The following is a 17,724-nucleotide window of genomic DNA, read 5'->3' on the forward strand; positions in this document are numbered from 1 at the left end:
TTTGGTTCTTTCAAAAGTTGGCGAGGTGAGGGAGGGGGGGCGGTCCAGTGGCTCATCAGGAGGCTGAGATCTGAGAATCACAGCTCTAAGCCAGCCTGGGTAGAAAAGTTCATGAGACTTATCTCCAATAAACTACTCAGTAAAACCTAGAAGTGGTGATGTGGTTCAAGTGGTAGAGTGCTAGCCTTGAGTACAAAGAGGCTCAGGGACGGTGCCCAGGCCCTGAGTTCAAGCCCCAGGACTAACACACACACAAAAAAAGTTATTACAAAAAAATAAAAATAGCCGGCACTGGTGGCTCACACCTTTATAATCCTAGCTATTCATGTTGCTGACATCTGAGGATCATGGTTTAAAGCCAGCACAGGCAGGAAAATCCTATCTCCTATCTCTAATTAATGAGCAAAAAGCTAGACATGGAGCTGTGACTCAAAGTGGTAGAATGCCCGCCTTGAGCTAAAAAAGCTCAGATACAACTCCCAGGTCCTGAATTCAAGCTCTAGGACACACAGACACACACACCAAAAAAAAAAAAGAAAAGAAAAGGAAAAAAAAAGTTAATTTATGTAAGATGTCTGACAGTTCTTGAATTCATACCTTAGTAAATAAGTGCCCTTATCTTGCTTCATCTTTTCAATGTTATACATGTGAGTCAAATGTATTAGTATAGACTATACACTATAGCATCAATGAATATCTCTTTTATTCTTTTTTAAGACATGATTTCACTGTATATCCCAAACTGGCCTTGAAATCACAATCTTCCTGCCTCAACATCCTGAGTGTTGGGATAACTGTGCTCAGTCAAATCACTGACTCTTAAAGCAAGCAACACAGATAGCAAGATTCCTAGAGCAATTACCACAGAAAACTACCACTTATAGTTGACAAAGAGGCTAGAAGTCATTGAATCCATTACATTAAATGAGAATGGCATGAGGAGGACACAGTTGTCAATGGGCTCCCTTAAGGTTGAAAACTGCAACTAAAGTGAGCTCCATGGCTAACTTGTCATTTTCTAGAAGGGACATTGTGACTTGATCTTTATTTTTCTGCTTAAAGAAAGACAAAGATTTTTTTTTTTTGGGGGGGGGTGGGCGGTCCAGTCATGGGGCCTGAACTCTGGGCCTGGGCGCCATCCCTCAGCTCTTCAGCTCAAGGCTAGCATTCTACCACTTGAGCCATAGCGCCACTTCTGGCTTTTTTCTTTTTGCTTATGTGGTGCTGAGGAATCGAACCCAGGGCCTCAGGCATTCAAGGCAAGCACTCTACCACTAAGCCACCTTCCCAGCCCCAAGACAAAGATTTAAACAAAGGCTAGATGATGAAGATTTAAGGTAACCTTCCATCCCAGAGCTTTAGATACTTCAACACAATTCTTATTATTCTGTATTTTGCCAATGGAGTACTGGTGTTCATGCCTGTAATCCCAGCTACTCAGTAGTCTGAGATCTAAGGATTGTGGTTCAAAGCCAGCCCAGACAGGAAAGCCCATGAGATTCTCATTCCAATTAATCACTAAAAAGCCAGAGTTGTGGCTCAAGTGGCAGAGCTCTAGCCTTGAGCACAATATCTCTGGAAAAACACCCAAGCCCTGAGTTCAAGCCCCATTATAAACCCATAAAGGCTCTGTCCATAGCTAGAAAATTGCTAAGCACATAGCACACATTTAATAAATATTTCCTGAATAAGTATTGCCTGAATACCCTGCAGAATTATAAGGCTCACGAGAAAAGGGAACTCAAATGTCTCACATCAATTTTCCAGTGTAGTTGGTACAGGATATAATTCACTCAAGCTTATAAGTCTATTTAATCAAAGTATGTAGGACCAGGAAGCCCCAAAAGGTAAATAGCCTATGTAAGACTTAAATCTGTAACCTTAGCCCAATTATGTCACACATCAAGATAACGGGTTTCAAAATTTTGGTGTACATGTATAATTAAAATCATTCTCCTATTCTCTGATTGTCATTCTTTTTTATTTTAAATGTTGTTCTTTATCATCTTATTTAAAATAACCCACAATACCATGCCCTAAAAATTGAGAAATCATTGTTTGCACCACAAATATTTATAACAAGTATGATTAGAGAGGATTTTCTTTAAAGGTCATCAACAGCTTGACCCAACTAACTCAAAATCGGGATAACCTTCACTTGTTAACAGAAGCAAATTATGAACACTTTTCTGGAAAATGGCTTAAAGAAAAACACACATAAAAGATGTCAACTGGCTAGGCGCCGGTGGCTCATGCCTATAATCCTAGCTACTCAGGATGCTGAGATATGAGGATTGCAATTCAAAGCCAGTGCAGGCAGGAAAGTCCATGAAACTCTTATTTCCAATTAACCACCAGAAAACCAGAAGTGGTGCTGTGGCTCAAAGTGGTTAGACCAACAGCCTTGAGCTGAAGAGCTCAGGAACAGCGCCTAGTTCAAATCCCACAACTGACAAAAAAAAAAAAAAAGTCAATTATTCTGAAATACTGCTTAAAGATTAACACCAGTCACTGCAAAATCAAAATGGAAAAATTAAAAACTGATTTAAGACACAATATCTAAATAGAACCGAGAGTTCTATTTTAAAATAGAAAATTGTTTTAATTTGAAGACAAACATGATAAATAACACCAAAGGAGATATATACATATTATATATATATATATACACATATATATATGTGTATATATATATAATATCAGTGCTTATACTGTTCACAATAGCCAAGATATGGAAACAACCCAGATGCCCCACTACTGAAGAGTGGATCCAAAAATTGTGGTACCTATATACAATGGAATATTATGCAGTCATTAGAAAGGACAAAATAATGGCATTTGCAGGGAAATGGATGGAACTAGAGCAAATCATTTTGAAATAGGTAAGCTATGAACAAAGAGACAAACATAGTCTCCCTGATATGTGGATGCTAAAGCCAAAACGCAAGGAGACATGACAAAGTAAACAGGACTCGAGAAACAAAGGACAGCCACTCATTTTGTCATATCATTGATAAAAGATCCATGTTCTTGACCATATATATGGTGTATCTATATATGTGTATATATATAGATATATATATATATATGCATGCAACAGAGGGAAGCTAGGAGGAAGATGCAGAATAAGTGGGTAACAGAACAACACATAACAAAGGGACCCATCAGCTGCATTGGACATAGATGAAAATGAACTAAGCAACCCAAAGACAGTGATGGGAAGGGAGGAATGAGAGGGAAAGAGGGAATAGCCTACACTAAGCAAAAGGAAAGAAATGTAAACATCACCTGATGTGGAAGAAAAAATTGTATTGCCAAAGCTCATTGAGTTCATGAACTTATAGACCATAATGACAATTTACCTTGTGAAGGTTCAAATGTGTTTGTGACTTTAACTAAGTATCACTATTCCACAGTACTGTGAAACATGTGAAATTTATGTAATCACCTAATCTCAATTTTTTTAAAAAGTGAGAGAAAGGATAGGTTAGGAGCAATGGGTGACAATGTGTCAGACACCTTGTATTCATATACTGTTTTGTAGAATAGGAACTTCTTTTTGTACAATTACTTAAAGATAATTAAAAGATCAGTGCTTATAACAATAAAACAAAAGATAGTTTTTAATAAACTACACAGGGAACATGACTATATAACTAAGAGGCACAGGAACTAAATGTAATATATAGATCTTTATTAAATCCTGTTTTAAATAAGCCACTATACAATGATATTTAAGATAGGCATTGGTGGCTCACATCTATAATCCTAGCTACTCAGGAGGTTAAGATCTGAGGATCATGGTTCAAAGCCAGTCCAGGAAGGAAAATCTGTGAGAATCTTATCTCCAATAAACCACTCAGAAAACGGGAAGTGGTGCTGTGGCTCAAGTGGTAGAGTGCTCACCTTGAGCTCAAGAGCTGAGGGACAGAGTTTAGGCCCAGAGTTCAAGCCCCATGACCAACAACAACAAAAAAAAGTCATAGAGCATTTGATTTTTTTAAAAACATATCCTCCTCAACATACACCAACTCAGTATTCCTTACTCCAAGATTGGGGGGGATGGGGGGGTGAAGATACAGGGGCTTGAAAATGGGATCTAGTGTTCTACTAGACTTTTTGGCTCCTGGCAGGTGCTCTAGCACCCGAGACATCCATGCAGTTTCAACTTTTTGCTGGTTAACTGGAAATAAGATTCTCAAATTTATCTGCCAGGGTAGCTTTGAACTGAGATCTTCAGATAGACAGACAGACAGACAGACAGACAGACAGACAGACAGACAGACACACACACACACACACACACACACACACACACACACACACCCGTTTTGAGGTGAATATGTTCCCTTCCTCTCACAAAAAATGAGAAGCCCTAAACCACTTTATCTCAGAATGTGACCCTATTTAGAGACAAGATCTTTAAAGAGGTAATTAGTTAAAATAAGGGCACAAGCCAAGGTAACTGGTGTCTGTGTAAGAGAAGGCATTTTGACTCACATAGATATTAGGGATGTGCATACACTGAGAAAAGCAGCAGGTGGGAGAAAGGCTTCAGGACAAAGTAAAACTGCAAATCATCATGACCTTGGAGGTCCAGATTCTATAACTGTGAGAAAATGAATTTATATTGCTCAAGCCACCTACTCTGTGGTAATTTTATTATGGTAGCCATGGCAAAGTAATATATGAGTAAAGCAGATCTGAGAAATATAAAGTGAAACTGTGTATCTGATAGAAATATAAGCTTCCAAAATTTTATTTGGTTTTTTTTTTTTTGGGTCCGGTTGTGGGGCCTGAACTCTGGGCCTGGGCGCTGTCCCTCAGCTCTTCAGCTCAAGGCTAGCACTCTACCACTTGAGCCACAGCGCCACTTCCGGCTTTTTTCTTTTTGCTTATGTGGTGCTGAGGAAGCGAACCCAGGGCCTCAGGCATGCAAGGCAAGCGCTCTACCACTGAGCCACCTTCCCAGCCCCCAAAATTTTATTAATGCTGTTTTCTCTCTTTCTTCAGCAGGACTGAAGTCTGAATTCAGGGACTTATGCATGCTAGGCAAACACTACCTTTCTTTGGGGGGGGGGGGGGGGGGAGGTTAATAAATTTTAGCTATTTATTATTATTAGCCACTTAGTTATTTTTTCAGATAGAATCTTGTGGGGGTTTTGCCCAGGCCAGCCTCAAACTACAAGCTTTTGCTTTTGGTTTCCCTCATGGCTAGAATAGGTATGTAACACCACAACCATCTTTTTGTTGTTGTTGTTGTTTGTATCTGTTTTTGGAGGGGGAGGAAATGTCTTTTCTTTTTTTGGTACTGGGGATTGAATCCAGGAAATTGCAACTGCTAGGCAAACACCTTGCCACTGAGCTATACACCCTAGTCCCACACACTGAGGTTTTTTTAGATGGAGTCTAGAGAAGTGTTTTGCCCTGGCCAGCCTGTAACCACAATCCTCCTAATCTTTATTTCCTAAGTAGCTGAGATTAATGCATAACTAAGCCCTGGCCTTCCATCTATTGGGGTTTTTGTTGTTGTTTTTGTTTTGGGGGGGCTTTTTTGTTTTTTGTCAGTCATGAGGCCTGAATTCTGGGCCTGGGGACTGCCACTCAGCTCTTCAGGTCAAGGCTAATGTTCTTATCACTTGAGCCATACCTCTACTTCCAGCTTTTTCTGCTTATGTGGTGCTGAAGAATCAAACCCAGCATCTCATGCATTCAAGGCAAGCCCTCTACCACTGAGCCACCTTACCAGCCCCATCTATTGTTGTTAAACTAAAGAAAAATATAAGCCAGGCACAGTGACTTGGGAGGCAGAGCTTGGGAATAGCATTTTGAGGCCAGGCCAGACAGAAATAAAAAAGTTAAGATTCCATCTTGATCAAAAACTCAGGGGAAACTACATGGCTAGATACAGTGGTGCGTGCCTGTCTGCCTACACTGCAGGGAAGCACAAGAGGGTGCTTCACAGTCCAGGCTGGCCTCCAGTAAAGACTCTCATAAATAACCAATGCAAAAAAGGGCTGGGAGAGTTGCTTAAGTGATGGAGTACTTGCCTAGCAAGCAGGAGGACCTAGATTCAGACCCCAGTACTATCAAAAAATAAAACATTAACCCGTTGAATAAAAAAATAAGCAACCAGAGTCCATACAGATATACATAAACCAACATATTAAAGTGGTCTGATAAAGAAGAGTATTTACATAGTTTCAAAACACTGCCTAAGAAATACTTATTAACTATAAAATTAAAAAAAGTAAATTTATAGTAGAGAGACCTTAATCAAATAATCCAAACAGACATCACAGTAACAGAAATAAAGATTATGTGACACAAATACAACTTCAATTCTGTGGCAGTTCTGCCCAAGAAGAGTTAACTTGAACCTAGTCAAGAGGAAACATTAAATTCTACAAAACAACTGGCCCATAATGCTCCAAAGTGTCTAGATCATGAAACCCATAATTCAAAATAATTTTCCAGACTGAAGGAGATTAAAGAAACATGCAAATAAATACTATATGTGACTCTAAATTGAAACAGAATGGTTCTAAGGAATAGACAGACAATACAATGTATCAAAAATTCTTGATTTGGTCCATGGCCATATTTACAGGAAACAAAATACTGAAATGTAACAGATAGGGCATAAATTCAGCAACTTAATTCTTAAACTGTTAGAACAAAACCAGTCCTCCTTACCACCTATTGAACTAAGAAAAGATTTGCAAATATATGTCTACACAAACCTCATCAGGCAATAAAGTAAATGAAACAATCTGAATTTAAGGTAGCGACTGAGGCTACACCACTTAAATGATTATGTCTGAGAGTAGCAGATAATTTCATTTTTCAATAGAAACCAATGACCTAGACTTCATGTGAAATTTCCCAAGTTTTAAAATACTTTAAAGGGCCAAACAAAATACGTCTAGAGCAATGTTTGAGCTACAGCTACCTCTTGCTCAAACTGAGGCCTGAGGATAAAAGGAAATCACCATAGATACTTATTCTTGGAGCCACAGTTTTTGTGTTTTTAGGTTGTTGTCTCCCCCTAACACACATCATTCCTGGGGCTTACCTACTAAAGGTCTAGTTGCGATTCCTGAGCTTTAGTACACAAGGCTAGCCCTCTACCACTTAAGACACAGCTGTGTTTCTCACCAACTTTCCTGCCTGGTCTGGCTGTCAAACCATAATCATCAGATCTCAGCTTCCTGACTAGCTAGGATAGCAGGCGTGAGCTACCAATGACTGGCCAGAGCCACAAATTTGCTCCAAGTCTGCCTTGCTTTTCTGAAAGAGAAAATGCTTCCATATTTTTTTAAATTCTCTATTATAGAGTATAATGCAAAATTTATATTTATTTTGTATTTGAAAATGTCAAGCTTACAGAAAAACTTCAAGAACAAGATTAGTACAAAAAATACATAAAGCTTTTACTAAGTTCACCTACTTTTAATATTGTCCACTTTATTTACATATATGCATTCAACTCTCATTATTTTTTATGTATATGGTAATTTGTACAAGTTAATTATAAACACTATTTTCTGAATCATTTGAGTTACATGCATCACAGAGCTTACTTACTAACAACTTCATTATGTACTTCCCAAGAATAAAAACTCTTTGTAGATAATTTTAGTAAAGTTATCAACTTCAGAAAATTAAACATTAATGTACTACTTATATCTACCTAGCACATATACTCTAATTTTGCTAAGTCAATCAATCACATTCTTTTTTGGTTTTCCTCAGTATTCAGGATTAAACACAGGGATTCACACCTGCCAGGCAAGTAGTTATATCCCTGTATTTTGCTTTTAGTTTGTTTTTGAGATTGAGCCAGCCTGAGACCTTAATTCTACTTAACTACTGCTTCTAGAATAGCTAGGATTATATGAGTACACCACCAAATATTCTTTATTATATTTTTCCTCTAAATACATGGCCTAGTTTAGAATCAGCAATTTAGTTAGATGTCTCTAGGCTCTTTAAAACTGAAAGTTTCCACAATCTTTGTTTATATATTAAATTATATATATGTACATATATATGTATATATACACACACGTGTACATATAAAATAGAATGTTCCCCCATTTGGAGATCAAAATTTCTCCATTATTAGATTCAGGCTATGTATCATGGCTGAAAAACAAACTTAAGTGATGTATCCTGCTCAAGACATCATACCTGGAGGAACACACTGATAATATTTTGATCATACATTCAATAAGTTATGTAATCTCATTACTGTATAGAACTACTATTTTTTCTCCTCTGAAACTAACAAGGAAAGAATGGGGAGAAAATTAAGATCATACAAACATTCTGTTCCGAATCAAATGCTCGGGGCTGGGAAGGTGGCTCAGTGGTAGAGTGCTTGCCTAGCATGCATGAGGCCACATAAGCAAAAAAAGAAAAAAGCTGGAAGTGGCGCTCTGGCTCAAGTGGTAGAGCGCTAGCCTTGAGCTGAGGAGCTGAGGGACAGCGCCCAGGCCCCACGACCGGACCGCCCCCCCCACAAAAAAAAAACAACCTAATCAAATACTCTCCTAAATTTACCATCTATTGATTCCTGTCTGAACCAAATCTAACTATGGATACCAAAGAATCACAGAAATACAGGCTACAATTTTTGGCTACCCTCCCAGATCCCTTAGGCATACTGTTCTTCACTTTAGGAGCACTATACTTCAAAGGTTTGAAATACATACGAGACTAGAATAATCAGTGCAGCTTCCAGAGACTGTTTTTTTTGTTTTTTTTTTTTTTTGGGGGGGGGGGGGGGGTGTCCAGTCGTGGTGCCTGAACTCTGGGCCTGGGCGCTATCCCTCAGCTCTTCAGCTCAAGGCTAGTGCTCTACCACTTGAGCCACAGCGCCACTCCGGCTTTTTTCTTTTTTCTTATGTGGTGCTGAGGAATCGAACCCAGGGCCTCAGGCATGCAAGACAAGCGCTCTACCACTGAGCCATCTTCCCAGCCCTCCAGAGACTATTTGTATGAAGACTTAAAGACTTGAGTCCAAATAGCTAAAAAGTGGGGAAACAGTCAAGACAAACACTACTTCATTAAGAAATTAAATGATCATTCAGCAAAGTAAATATTATAACCTATCCTAATTTAAAAAAAAAAACTATACACACTGACTTTGTGTATAATCTAGAAGGACAGATATGTTTTGTTGATACTGACACTAACCATATTCTAATCATTATATTCAGATCCTCAGATCCTTCTCAAAGACCTAAACGAGTCCTGTATGTTTTTCCTGTACGTTTGCTCATCCATACTTACATACGTGTGTATGCACATGCACATATGTGCACCTGTATGTTGTTAGCCTTCCTGCCTTGTCTCTCAAAGATAGGAATTAGGCACTAAAACATTTCTTTTATTCAGGAGGCTGAGATGTGAGAATCACAATTCAACGCAAGCCCAGGCAAAAAAGTCAGTGAGACTCATCTCAAATTAAGCATCCTCCAAAAAAGCTGGAAATGGAGCTGCAGCTCAAGTGGTAGAGCACTAGCCTTGAACAAAAAAGTTTAGGGACTCCACCCAGGCCCTGAGTTCAAACCCCAAAACTGGCACCAAAAAAATTCTAAGACAAACATACATAACTGAAATTAAAAGTTTAATGAAGCATTGTCATGTGAAATGTTTATTTTCCTTCTCCCTTTTCTCCTTTATTAAAGTTGATCTTGACCATTAATACACAGATTTAAAAACCCATTAACGGTGCCAGGCACCGGTGGCTCATGCCTGTAATTCTAGTTACTCAGGAGGCTGAGATCTGAGAATCACCAGTTCAAAGCCAGCCCAGGCAGGAAAGTCCATGACTCTTATTGCCAATAAATCACTCAGAAAACTGGAAGTGGCACTGTGGCTCAAGTGGTAGAGCACTCACCTTGAGCTGACGAGCTCAGGGACAGTGCCCAGGCCCACAGTTCAAGACCCATGACTGACCAACCAACCAACAAACAAAATGTTAACAGGTTATGCACATGACTTACATTTGAAAACATTACTTTAGAATGTGACACAGAGTTCTTTATCAGATTCTCAACAAGGCTGGAAACACTGTCACTCATTTCAAGTAATATTAGAAATAATAACATAGTAAAAAGATTTAATTGAGATGATGTAAGAAATGTTTGGCTGTCAAATGTTACTTTCTTTCTTTTTTTTCTTTCTTTTCCTTTTTATTTTGGTCGGCCATGGGGCTTGAACTCTGGGCCTGGGCGCTGTCCCTCAGCTCTTCAGCTCAAGACTAGCGCTCTATCACTTGAGCCACAGCGCCACTTCTGGTTTTCTGGTCGTTTATTGGAGATAAAGAGTTTCACGGACTTTCCTGCCCAGGCTGGCTTTGAACCGCGATCCTCAGATCTCAGCCTCCTGAGTAGCTAGGATTACAGGTATGAGCCACTGATGGTGCCCAGCTCAACTGTTATTTTCTTAATAAAATGATATGTTAAAGTGAAGGTTGTTTTAAGTTGTAAATTTATTCACCAGTGCTTTAAATTTTCTTTTCTTTTTTAGCTAGTATCACATTTGCACTCTCTCTGCTTGCTTGATAATGGCTGACACCTTACCACTTAAATCATGTCTCCAGCCCAGCTTTTTGCTTATTAATTGGAGATGAAGTCTCTTGGATTCTTCAAGCAGTGATCCTTCACGTCTCAGCTTGTTGAATAGCTAGGATTTCAAGGTGTAAGATAGGGGCTTTCAGCAGGCCCCTAAATTTTCATAGTAGATGAGGAAATAAGCTACTATGTGATCCCAAGCCCCTCACTCCCAGCTTTGAACTCAGGAGCTGGACTAGGCACTGTCCCTGAGCCTCTTTGTGTTCAAGGCCAGTGCTCTACCACAACATCATCACTTCTCACTTTTCCTGAGTAGTTATTGGAGGTAAGAGTCTCACCAACTTTCTTGCCTGGGCTGGCTTTGAACTGTGATCCTCAGATCTCAGCCTCCTAAGAGCTAGGATTACAGGTGTGAGCCACCAGTGCCAGGCTACTGTGTAATTTTAGAGACATCTGAGTTTCAGCTTTAAATTGATTTATAAATTGGGAAGTTATTAGAAAAAGTTATGATTACTTTATAATTTGTAACAATGTGGTTTTAAAAAATTCTGTGGTAGCCGGGTGCCGGTGGCTCACGCCTGTAATCCTAGCTACTCAGGAGGCTGAGATCTCAGGATCACAGTTCAAAGCCAGCCTGGGCAGGAAAGTCCGTGAGACTCTTATCTCCAATAAACCACTAGAAAACTGGAAGTGGTGCTGTGGCTCAAGTGGTAGGGCGCTCGCCTGGAGCTGAAGAGCACAGGGACAGCGCCCAAGCCCAGAGTTCAAGCCCCACCACCGACCAAAAAAAAAAAAAAATTCTGTGGTAGTAAGTGCCCTCAGTGTTCAAGGTTAAATATACTGAGGTGGGAATAAGGGGAATCACACAAAGAAGCCGTCTTAAAAAGGAAATATATTTGAGTTGGCCATTGATAGGTACTAAGAATAGTCACAGGATGAAAAGACACACCAACCAAATTTGAAAAACAGAGACTACGTCATTTGGCCAAAATATATTAAGATAGTAGGAAGTGTCAAGTATTAATAGAGGATGTGAGAACGAGGCTAGAGTATTTTCATTTATGTAGTCATTAGGCAAAGCAAAAAAGCATGAATGAACAAGCTAAACACAACTGTAAGAACAGTAATGAGGGCCCTAAACAAAATAATGGGTTTTAGAACTTATTTAGAGTGTCCTATTTATTTTGTTTAGGGGCCTCATTACTCTTCCTAAAGTGGTTCAAACTTGTAATCCTAGCTACTTAGGAGGCTGAAATCTGAGGATCCTAATTCAAAGTCATTCTAGGAAGAAAAGTCCTAAGGATTCTCATCTCTAACCAGCAAAAAGCTAGAAGTGGAGCTGTGGCTCAACTGGTAGAGTGCCAAATATAGAGTTGTGACTCAAGTGGCAGCCTTAAGCAAAACAAACTCAAGGATAGCCCAGGCCTTGAGTTCAAGCCCAAGGATTGGAAAAAAAATAAAAAAAAGAAAGAAAGAAAGAAAGAAATTTTAACTCAGTCTCTACAGATATAAATCTAGCAAATCCAAATGTCCCCTCTCAGAAATCCTATGATGCATAAGCATATTCTAAATGGTGCTTTCTCCCTTTGGTACTTATTTTTAGTAATAAACACCTCTAGGTACCTATATTTAAGTCAAGCAGTACACTCCAAAGAATAAAAGCAAAGTCTTTTATTTTTCCTCTCCTTAAGGAGCCAAGCATAGCTGTAGTAAACATACCATCTATGACAATTGTCATACATGTTGAGAAATATCCTAACTCATATTACAGATGAACTAACATGTTACAGATGTACTAACCTTTAAGAGTCACTACTCTTGCCTAGTATGTGCACGGCCCTGGAAAACTAGAAGTGAGTAGCACTGTGGCTCAAAGTGGAAGAGCACTAGCCTTGAGCAAAAGAATTCAAGGACTGAGCCAGGTCCTGAGTTCAAGCCCCATAACCAGAAGAAAGAAAAAAGAAAAGGAAATAACGTTATATTGAGCCCTTTGAGGCAAGCAATAAGAAATTGTAAGTTATTTAAGAAATACTTCATCTAAATATTTAAAGAATACTGTAGACCGACTAATATTTAACAATCAGTTGTGCTTAGTGGCACACGCCAGTAGTTCCAGCTACTGTTAGAGACTAAAGCAAAAGGAAGGCTAGAATCCAAGAGTTCAATAACATCCAGGACAAGACCTGGTCTCAAAAAATATTTTAAGCCTGGCACCAGTGGCTCACATCTGTAATCCTAGATACTAAGGAAGCTGAGATCTAAGGATCACAGTTCAAAGCCAGCCCAAGCTGGAAAGTCTGTGAGACTCTTATCTCCAATAAACCACCAGAAAACCGGAAGTGGCACTGTGGCTCAAGTAGTAGAGCCTCACCTTGAGCTGAAGAGCTGAGGGTCAGTGGCTGAGGCCCAGAGTTCAAGCCCCACAACTGACAAAAAATAAAGTAAAATAAAAATAAATATGCTGCACCATTCTTTTAAACAAAACAAGATCACAATGTATTGTTTATATACTGATTTGTTGAAACTCCCTTGTACTTTAAAATACAAACACTGGGCTGGGATGGTGGCTCAGCTTGCCTTGCATGCATAAGGCTCTGGGTTCCATTCCTAAGCAACACATAAGGAGAAAAAAAGCCAGAAGTGGTGCTGTGGCTCAAGTGGTAGAACGCTAGCCTTGAGCTGAAGAGCTGAGGGACAATGCCCAGGCCCAGAGCTCAAGCCCCATGACCAAAAAAATAAATAAAATACAAACACTAACATCTAGGCTAATTCTAAGAAAAAAGTCTTAAAATTTGAAACTTTATTATGTAAAAGAAATGCTAAAAAGACTAAGAAGGAAATATATCCAACCCTTGCCTCCTGAAAATCAATTAGAAAAGTTGTGTTGATAGTTTCCCACTTTTGCATATACCTGGAATTTTAAAATTTGTACCATGTAGATATGTTATGTATGTGCCTTTTGTGATTTGGAGCCAGCTCATAAAAATAATTTGGGTAAGTTTAAAAAGCAATTTTCCAAAGTGCTGTCTTTTTTTAAATTACCCTAATTTATGTACTAAAAGGTATTATACTTAAAGGGGAATTCCAGAGTACAAGCACCTACCAGCCAAGTTGCTTGAAATACATTAGTTGCAGATTGAAAAACAAAACAAACATTCAGTTGCTTTTATGTAAAACAAAGGTATGCAAGTAACTAAGTTTAATGTGAAATCTGCAAAATGATCAATCACCTAAAATATGCCTACATACAGTCTTAATTGCCATGAGATGCCTCACAAAATGAACTTAATATGGTCAGTGTCTTCCTTATCTAAACACTCTGACCAAGATAAATTTGAATTTTAAGTTTTTCTGCTTTACAAGATGATTCACCATAGGATTTCCTCAATCGGCTTTTTTTTACAATCATTGCCCATAAAGCACTTGACTTTTCTGCTTATGAAAATGTAATTTTTTCACAATTTTTCAAAAACCAATGTAGTATGTAAAAGGAGACACACATACACTTCTCTAAGAATAAATGTTTTTAATAGTTCTTTCCCCAGAAGAACTTCACATGTTTTGAATTCCTGTTCAGTTAAAAAAAAATTTTAAACATCTACTAGAGTACAAGCGCCTTTATATTAATGAATTTCTTGATGATAAAATAAAGATAAATGTAACTCTTAGATGCAGGCTAATAAACTGCACGGAACAGAAACAAAAAATCTGGCAAGAGCTAAGTAAAGCACGCCTCTTAAAAGGCTACCAGTAAAATATACCACCACTACCCCTCCCCCACTCCCAACCCTTTAAGGATTCAATTAAGATGGAGCCTCCTTTTACTCTTACTAGGGGACATAAAGGAAAAGCAGAGCTTCTGCTCTGAAATATCTTCATCAAGAATAGCGCCACAATACTGTCCGGAACCATTTCCTTCCCTTTCTACTGACATAGGTTCCTCTCTTTATCCACAGTTATTATCTCCCTGCTCCTGATCAAAGGGAAAAAAAGTCTCACCATATACCACCCAAAAGATGGTATCAACTAATTACAACACACATCACAAAAGATGGCATCAAATCAGTTTTCTTTTTTAATTCAACATTAGGGATGGCAATCATGTTCCATAAAATGGGGTTCGGTTTCCCAATTGCAATTTGTTGTCATCCCTCAGTCTCTTCTGGATTAAGAAGAAGCAGCTATTTAACAAGGCACACATACTTTTACACTTTTTCAAAATATTTTTTTAAATATTCCAACTGGTGAGACTTTCAAAACACTGAATGAAGGTGAAGCTTCCACCAAGCCCTCCAGAATTCTTCATAACCAATAGAAAAGCGGTACAAATGAGTAGATTATCATTCCTGCAGATCATTAGCCAACACAACATAAAGAGATGATCACATCAAGACATCCCCAAAAGACAGCCAATTATATATACCATCTCTTTTGTGGACATACAAGACAAGTCATTCACCCCAATATAAATTACTGAGTAAAGAGCCATAAGTCTAAAGAACAACACTGAAAAGTTGATGCATCTCAACTTGAGCCAGGAATGAGACTTCAGTATGTAAGGAATTAGAGACACCAAAGTTTAGGTAAGAGACAACAGGTGCCTTCGGGGTGGAAAGAGTAACACTTAATTTGCCTCCTATTTCCAGTTTTCCATTCTTTAGTAACAATGATTTTTAATTCACAAGGAAAGTCAGAACCAAAATTATGGGTCTTAGTATTTAATAACTACAATGAGCCCGTTGATCTATTGATTTACTTGTAGATTTTAAAAACCATCTAACCCCAATTTTGTGTAGACAATTAAAATATGGCTTATAGCCAGATCGTTCACTGATCCACAAACATTAACCAACTAAGTAAGGATTTATCATCAAGGGCAAAAAGGAAAGGCCACTAAGTACAAGCTACCTCCACATATAATACTCAAAACACAAATCCAGCAGCAGGTATCACATAACTGCAATATCAGCCAAAGCAGAAACTGTCTCTCTCACTATCCAACAGTTGAGTACAATCTTTACAGTAAGCAGATTCCAATGGCCTCAAAGAATAGTAATTCCAGACCCAGGTTACTGAGCATTGGGTATCAGCCTGGAGTTCTGATTCCCCTAGCCGGTTACAAAATTTACTACCTTTATTTGGGTGGAAGTTAACACTGAAAACACACTTCAGCTGACTTAATAACTTCTTTCCTTGCTACACTCCACAAAGCCAACATACTCCAAAAATGGAGAATCCTTTCTTTCCCGACAGAGGCCCCCTTTCCTATGGATTCCTTGGGCAGGATTCCTTCCCCATAGCATGCACGGAGAGCCAGAAAACACTTCTGCATTCACTCTGAAAGCGTCCCCCAACATAGATGCACCTCTTCCTTTCCAGTATTAAGCAAACGATGCTTCAATATTCTGATCTTCCTGCCACTGCAAAATGTTCAGAGAAGTGAGGGAAAGTGAAGGAAAATTTGTCATTTAATGGGGAAGGGGCTACTTTGAAAAGTCTCCAAATTTCAAGTGAAGGCTGGGGGGTGAGAGAGGGGAGGACTGCCCACTTCCAGAACAGAAATTGGGGGTGCCAGCCCTAAAAAGGATCTTCTGTGTGGAGAAGGACTGTCTCGATCCTTGCAAGAGGGCTCGCTGTGTGGAAAAGAGAAAATGCTGTACCCACGAAAGGAGTCGGGTGCGTGAAGGGGTGCCCTAAACCCCGAAGGGAGATCGGCGGGGAAAGCCGTGCGCCCACGGGACGTTGGGGGCTCGGAGGAGAAGGGGTCGCCACTTTGGCCGCAGGGCCCCGCACGGCACGGGGGGTCTGGGAAGAATGGAGGGTCTGGCGCCGCGGGCCGGCGTGGGGGAGGGGCCCGCCGTCCCCCCCCCCCCCCGCCCCGGGCCGGAGGAGGGGCGGCGGCCTCGCGGGGCACATGTGCGGTGTGGGAGCCGCGGCCACCCCGAGGAGCAGAGCGGCGGCCCGAGCTCGGGCCGCGTGCGGAGGGAACAAAGCTCCCTGCGTGCGCGCGGGAAGCAGGACTCTCGCCGCCGTACTCACCGAGGCTGCCGGCGAAACCGTCCATCTTGACGGGAAAGCGCCGGGCTCCGCGCTCAGCGGGGCGGGCACTTCATTCAGCAGACCGACAGAGGGGCCGCTGCTGAACACGACTCGCTCGACGTCGGCCCTGACGACTGTCGTTTGTTCTTCGGTGGGTGGGTGGGTGCGTTCGTCCGTCCGTCCTTCCGTCCGCTCTGGGTCGGTCCGTCAGCTGCGGGCGTCCCAGCCGCTTCCCAGTCAGGTTGGTGAGCCGCGCAGCGCCTCCGCGGGCCCGGCCTCCCTCCCCGCCTGCCGCCGCGAGGGCCGCGCCCCGCCCCCCGCGCCCGCGCGCACCCATCGCCCCGCCCCCCGCGCACGCCGTCACGCTTCCGACTCCGCCTCCCACGTGACATGCCTTGGGGGCGGGGTCTTTCCGGCTCCTCCCTCCCCTTGCTGGGCCTAGGCGTCCGCCCGCCTCGCGTTGGATAGCTGCGCCTGCGTGGTGGGCCTGCCTTGGGCCTAGAAGCTCCGTCTGGCATCAGTAGCCAAACGGATGAGGGTCATGGGTAGCCCACAACTTGGGATACTCAAGTGCGCGAAGAATTCTGTCCCAGGTGAGAAATAAAGGGCGAGGCTTGACCAGCTTGAGGCCACCATTGCCACAGTGGCCCGTAACAGAACACATGCAAAGAATTTTAGTGCCAGACTGTACCCAAGAGTTCTTTTATACGTTTTGTGCCGGTCCTAGGGCTTGAACTCAGGGCCTGGGCGCTGTCCCCGGGCTCTTTTGCTTAAGACTGGTGTTCTATCACTTGTGCCACAAATCCGCTTCGAGCTTTTTGGTGGTTAATTGGAAATGAAGAGTATCACAGACTGTACTGCCCAGGCTGGCTTTGAACCATGCTCCTCAGATCTCAGCCTCCCCAGCAGCTAAGATTACAGGCGGAAGCCTCTCGGTTCCCAGCTCCAACCTCTTCTTACAAGGAAGGGTGTTGAGTCTTAGAAAGAACATAGTGGGCTGGGGAGTTGGCTCAGTGTTCAGAGTGCTTGCCTCGCATGCATGAGGCCCTGGGTTCTATTCCTCAGCACCACATAAGCAGAAAAAAGCCGGAAGTGGCGCTGT

At 41.1% G+C, this 17,724-nt stretch overlaps 1 protein-coding gene across 2 annotated transcripts in view; it reads right to left on the reverse strand.

Moving 5' to 3' along the window:
* The window catches only part of Eml4 (EMAP like 4), a 121,217-nt gene extending 104,302 nt beyond the window's left edge, over positions 1 to 16,915 (reverse strand). For both annotated transcript variants that reach the window (XM_042675397.1, XM_042675396.1), the window contains exon 1: positions 16,623 to 16,915. In XM_042675397.1, the coding sequence (XP_042531331.1) occupies positions 16,623 to 16,647 (25 nt within the window). In that variant the 5' untranslated portion in view covers positions 16,648 to 16,915. The remainder of the gene's footprint in view (positions 1 to 16,622) is intronic.
* Positions 16,916 to 17,724: the final 809 nt, after the last annotated feature.

Source organism: Dipodomys spectabilis, unplaced genomic scaffold, assembly GCF_019054845.1.
Source record: "Dipodomys spectabilis isolate Male_0828 unplaced genomic scaffold, ASM1905484v1 ptg000026l, whole genome shotgun sequence".
NCBI lineage: Eukaryota > Metazoa > Chordata > Mammalia > Rodentia > Heteromyidae > Dipodomys > Dipodomys spectabilis.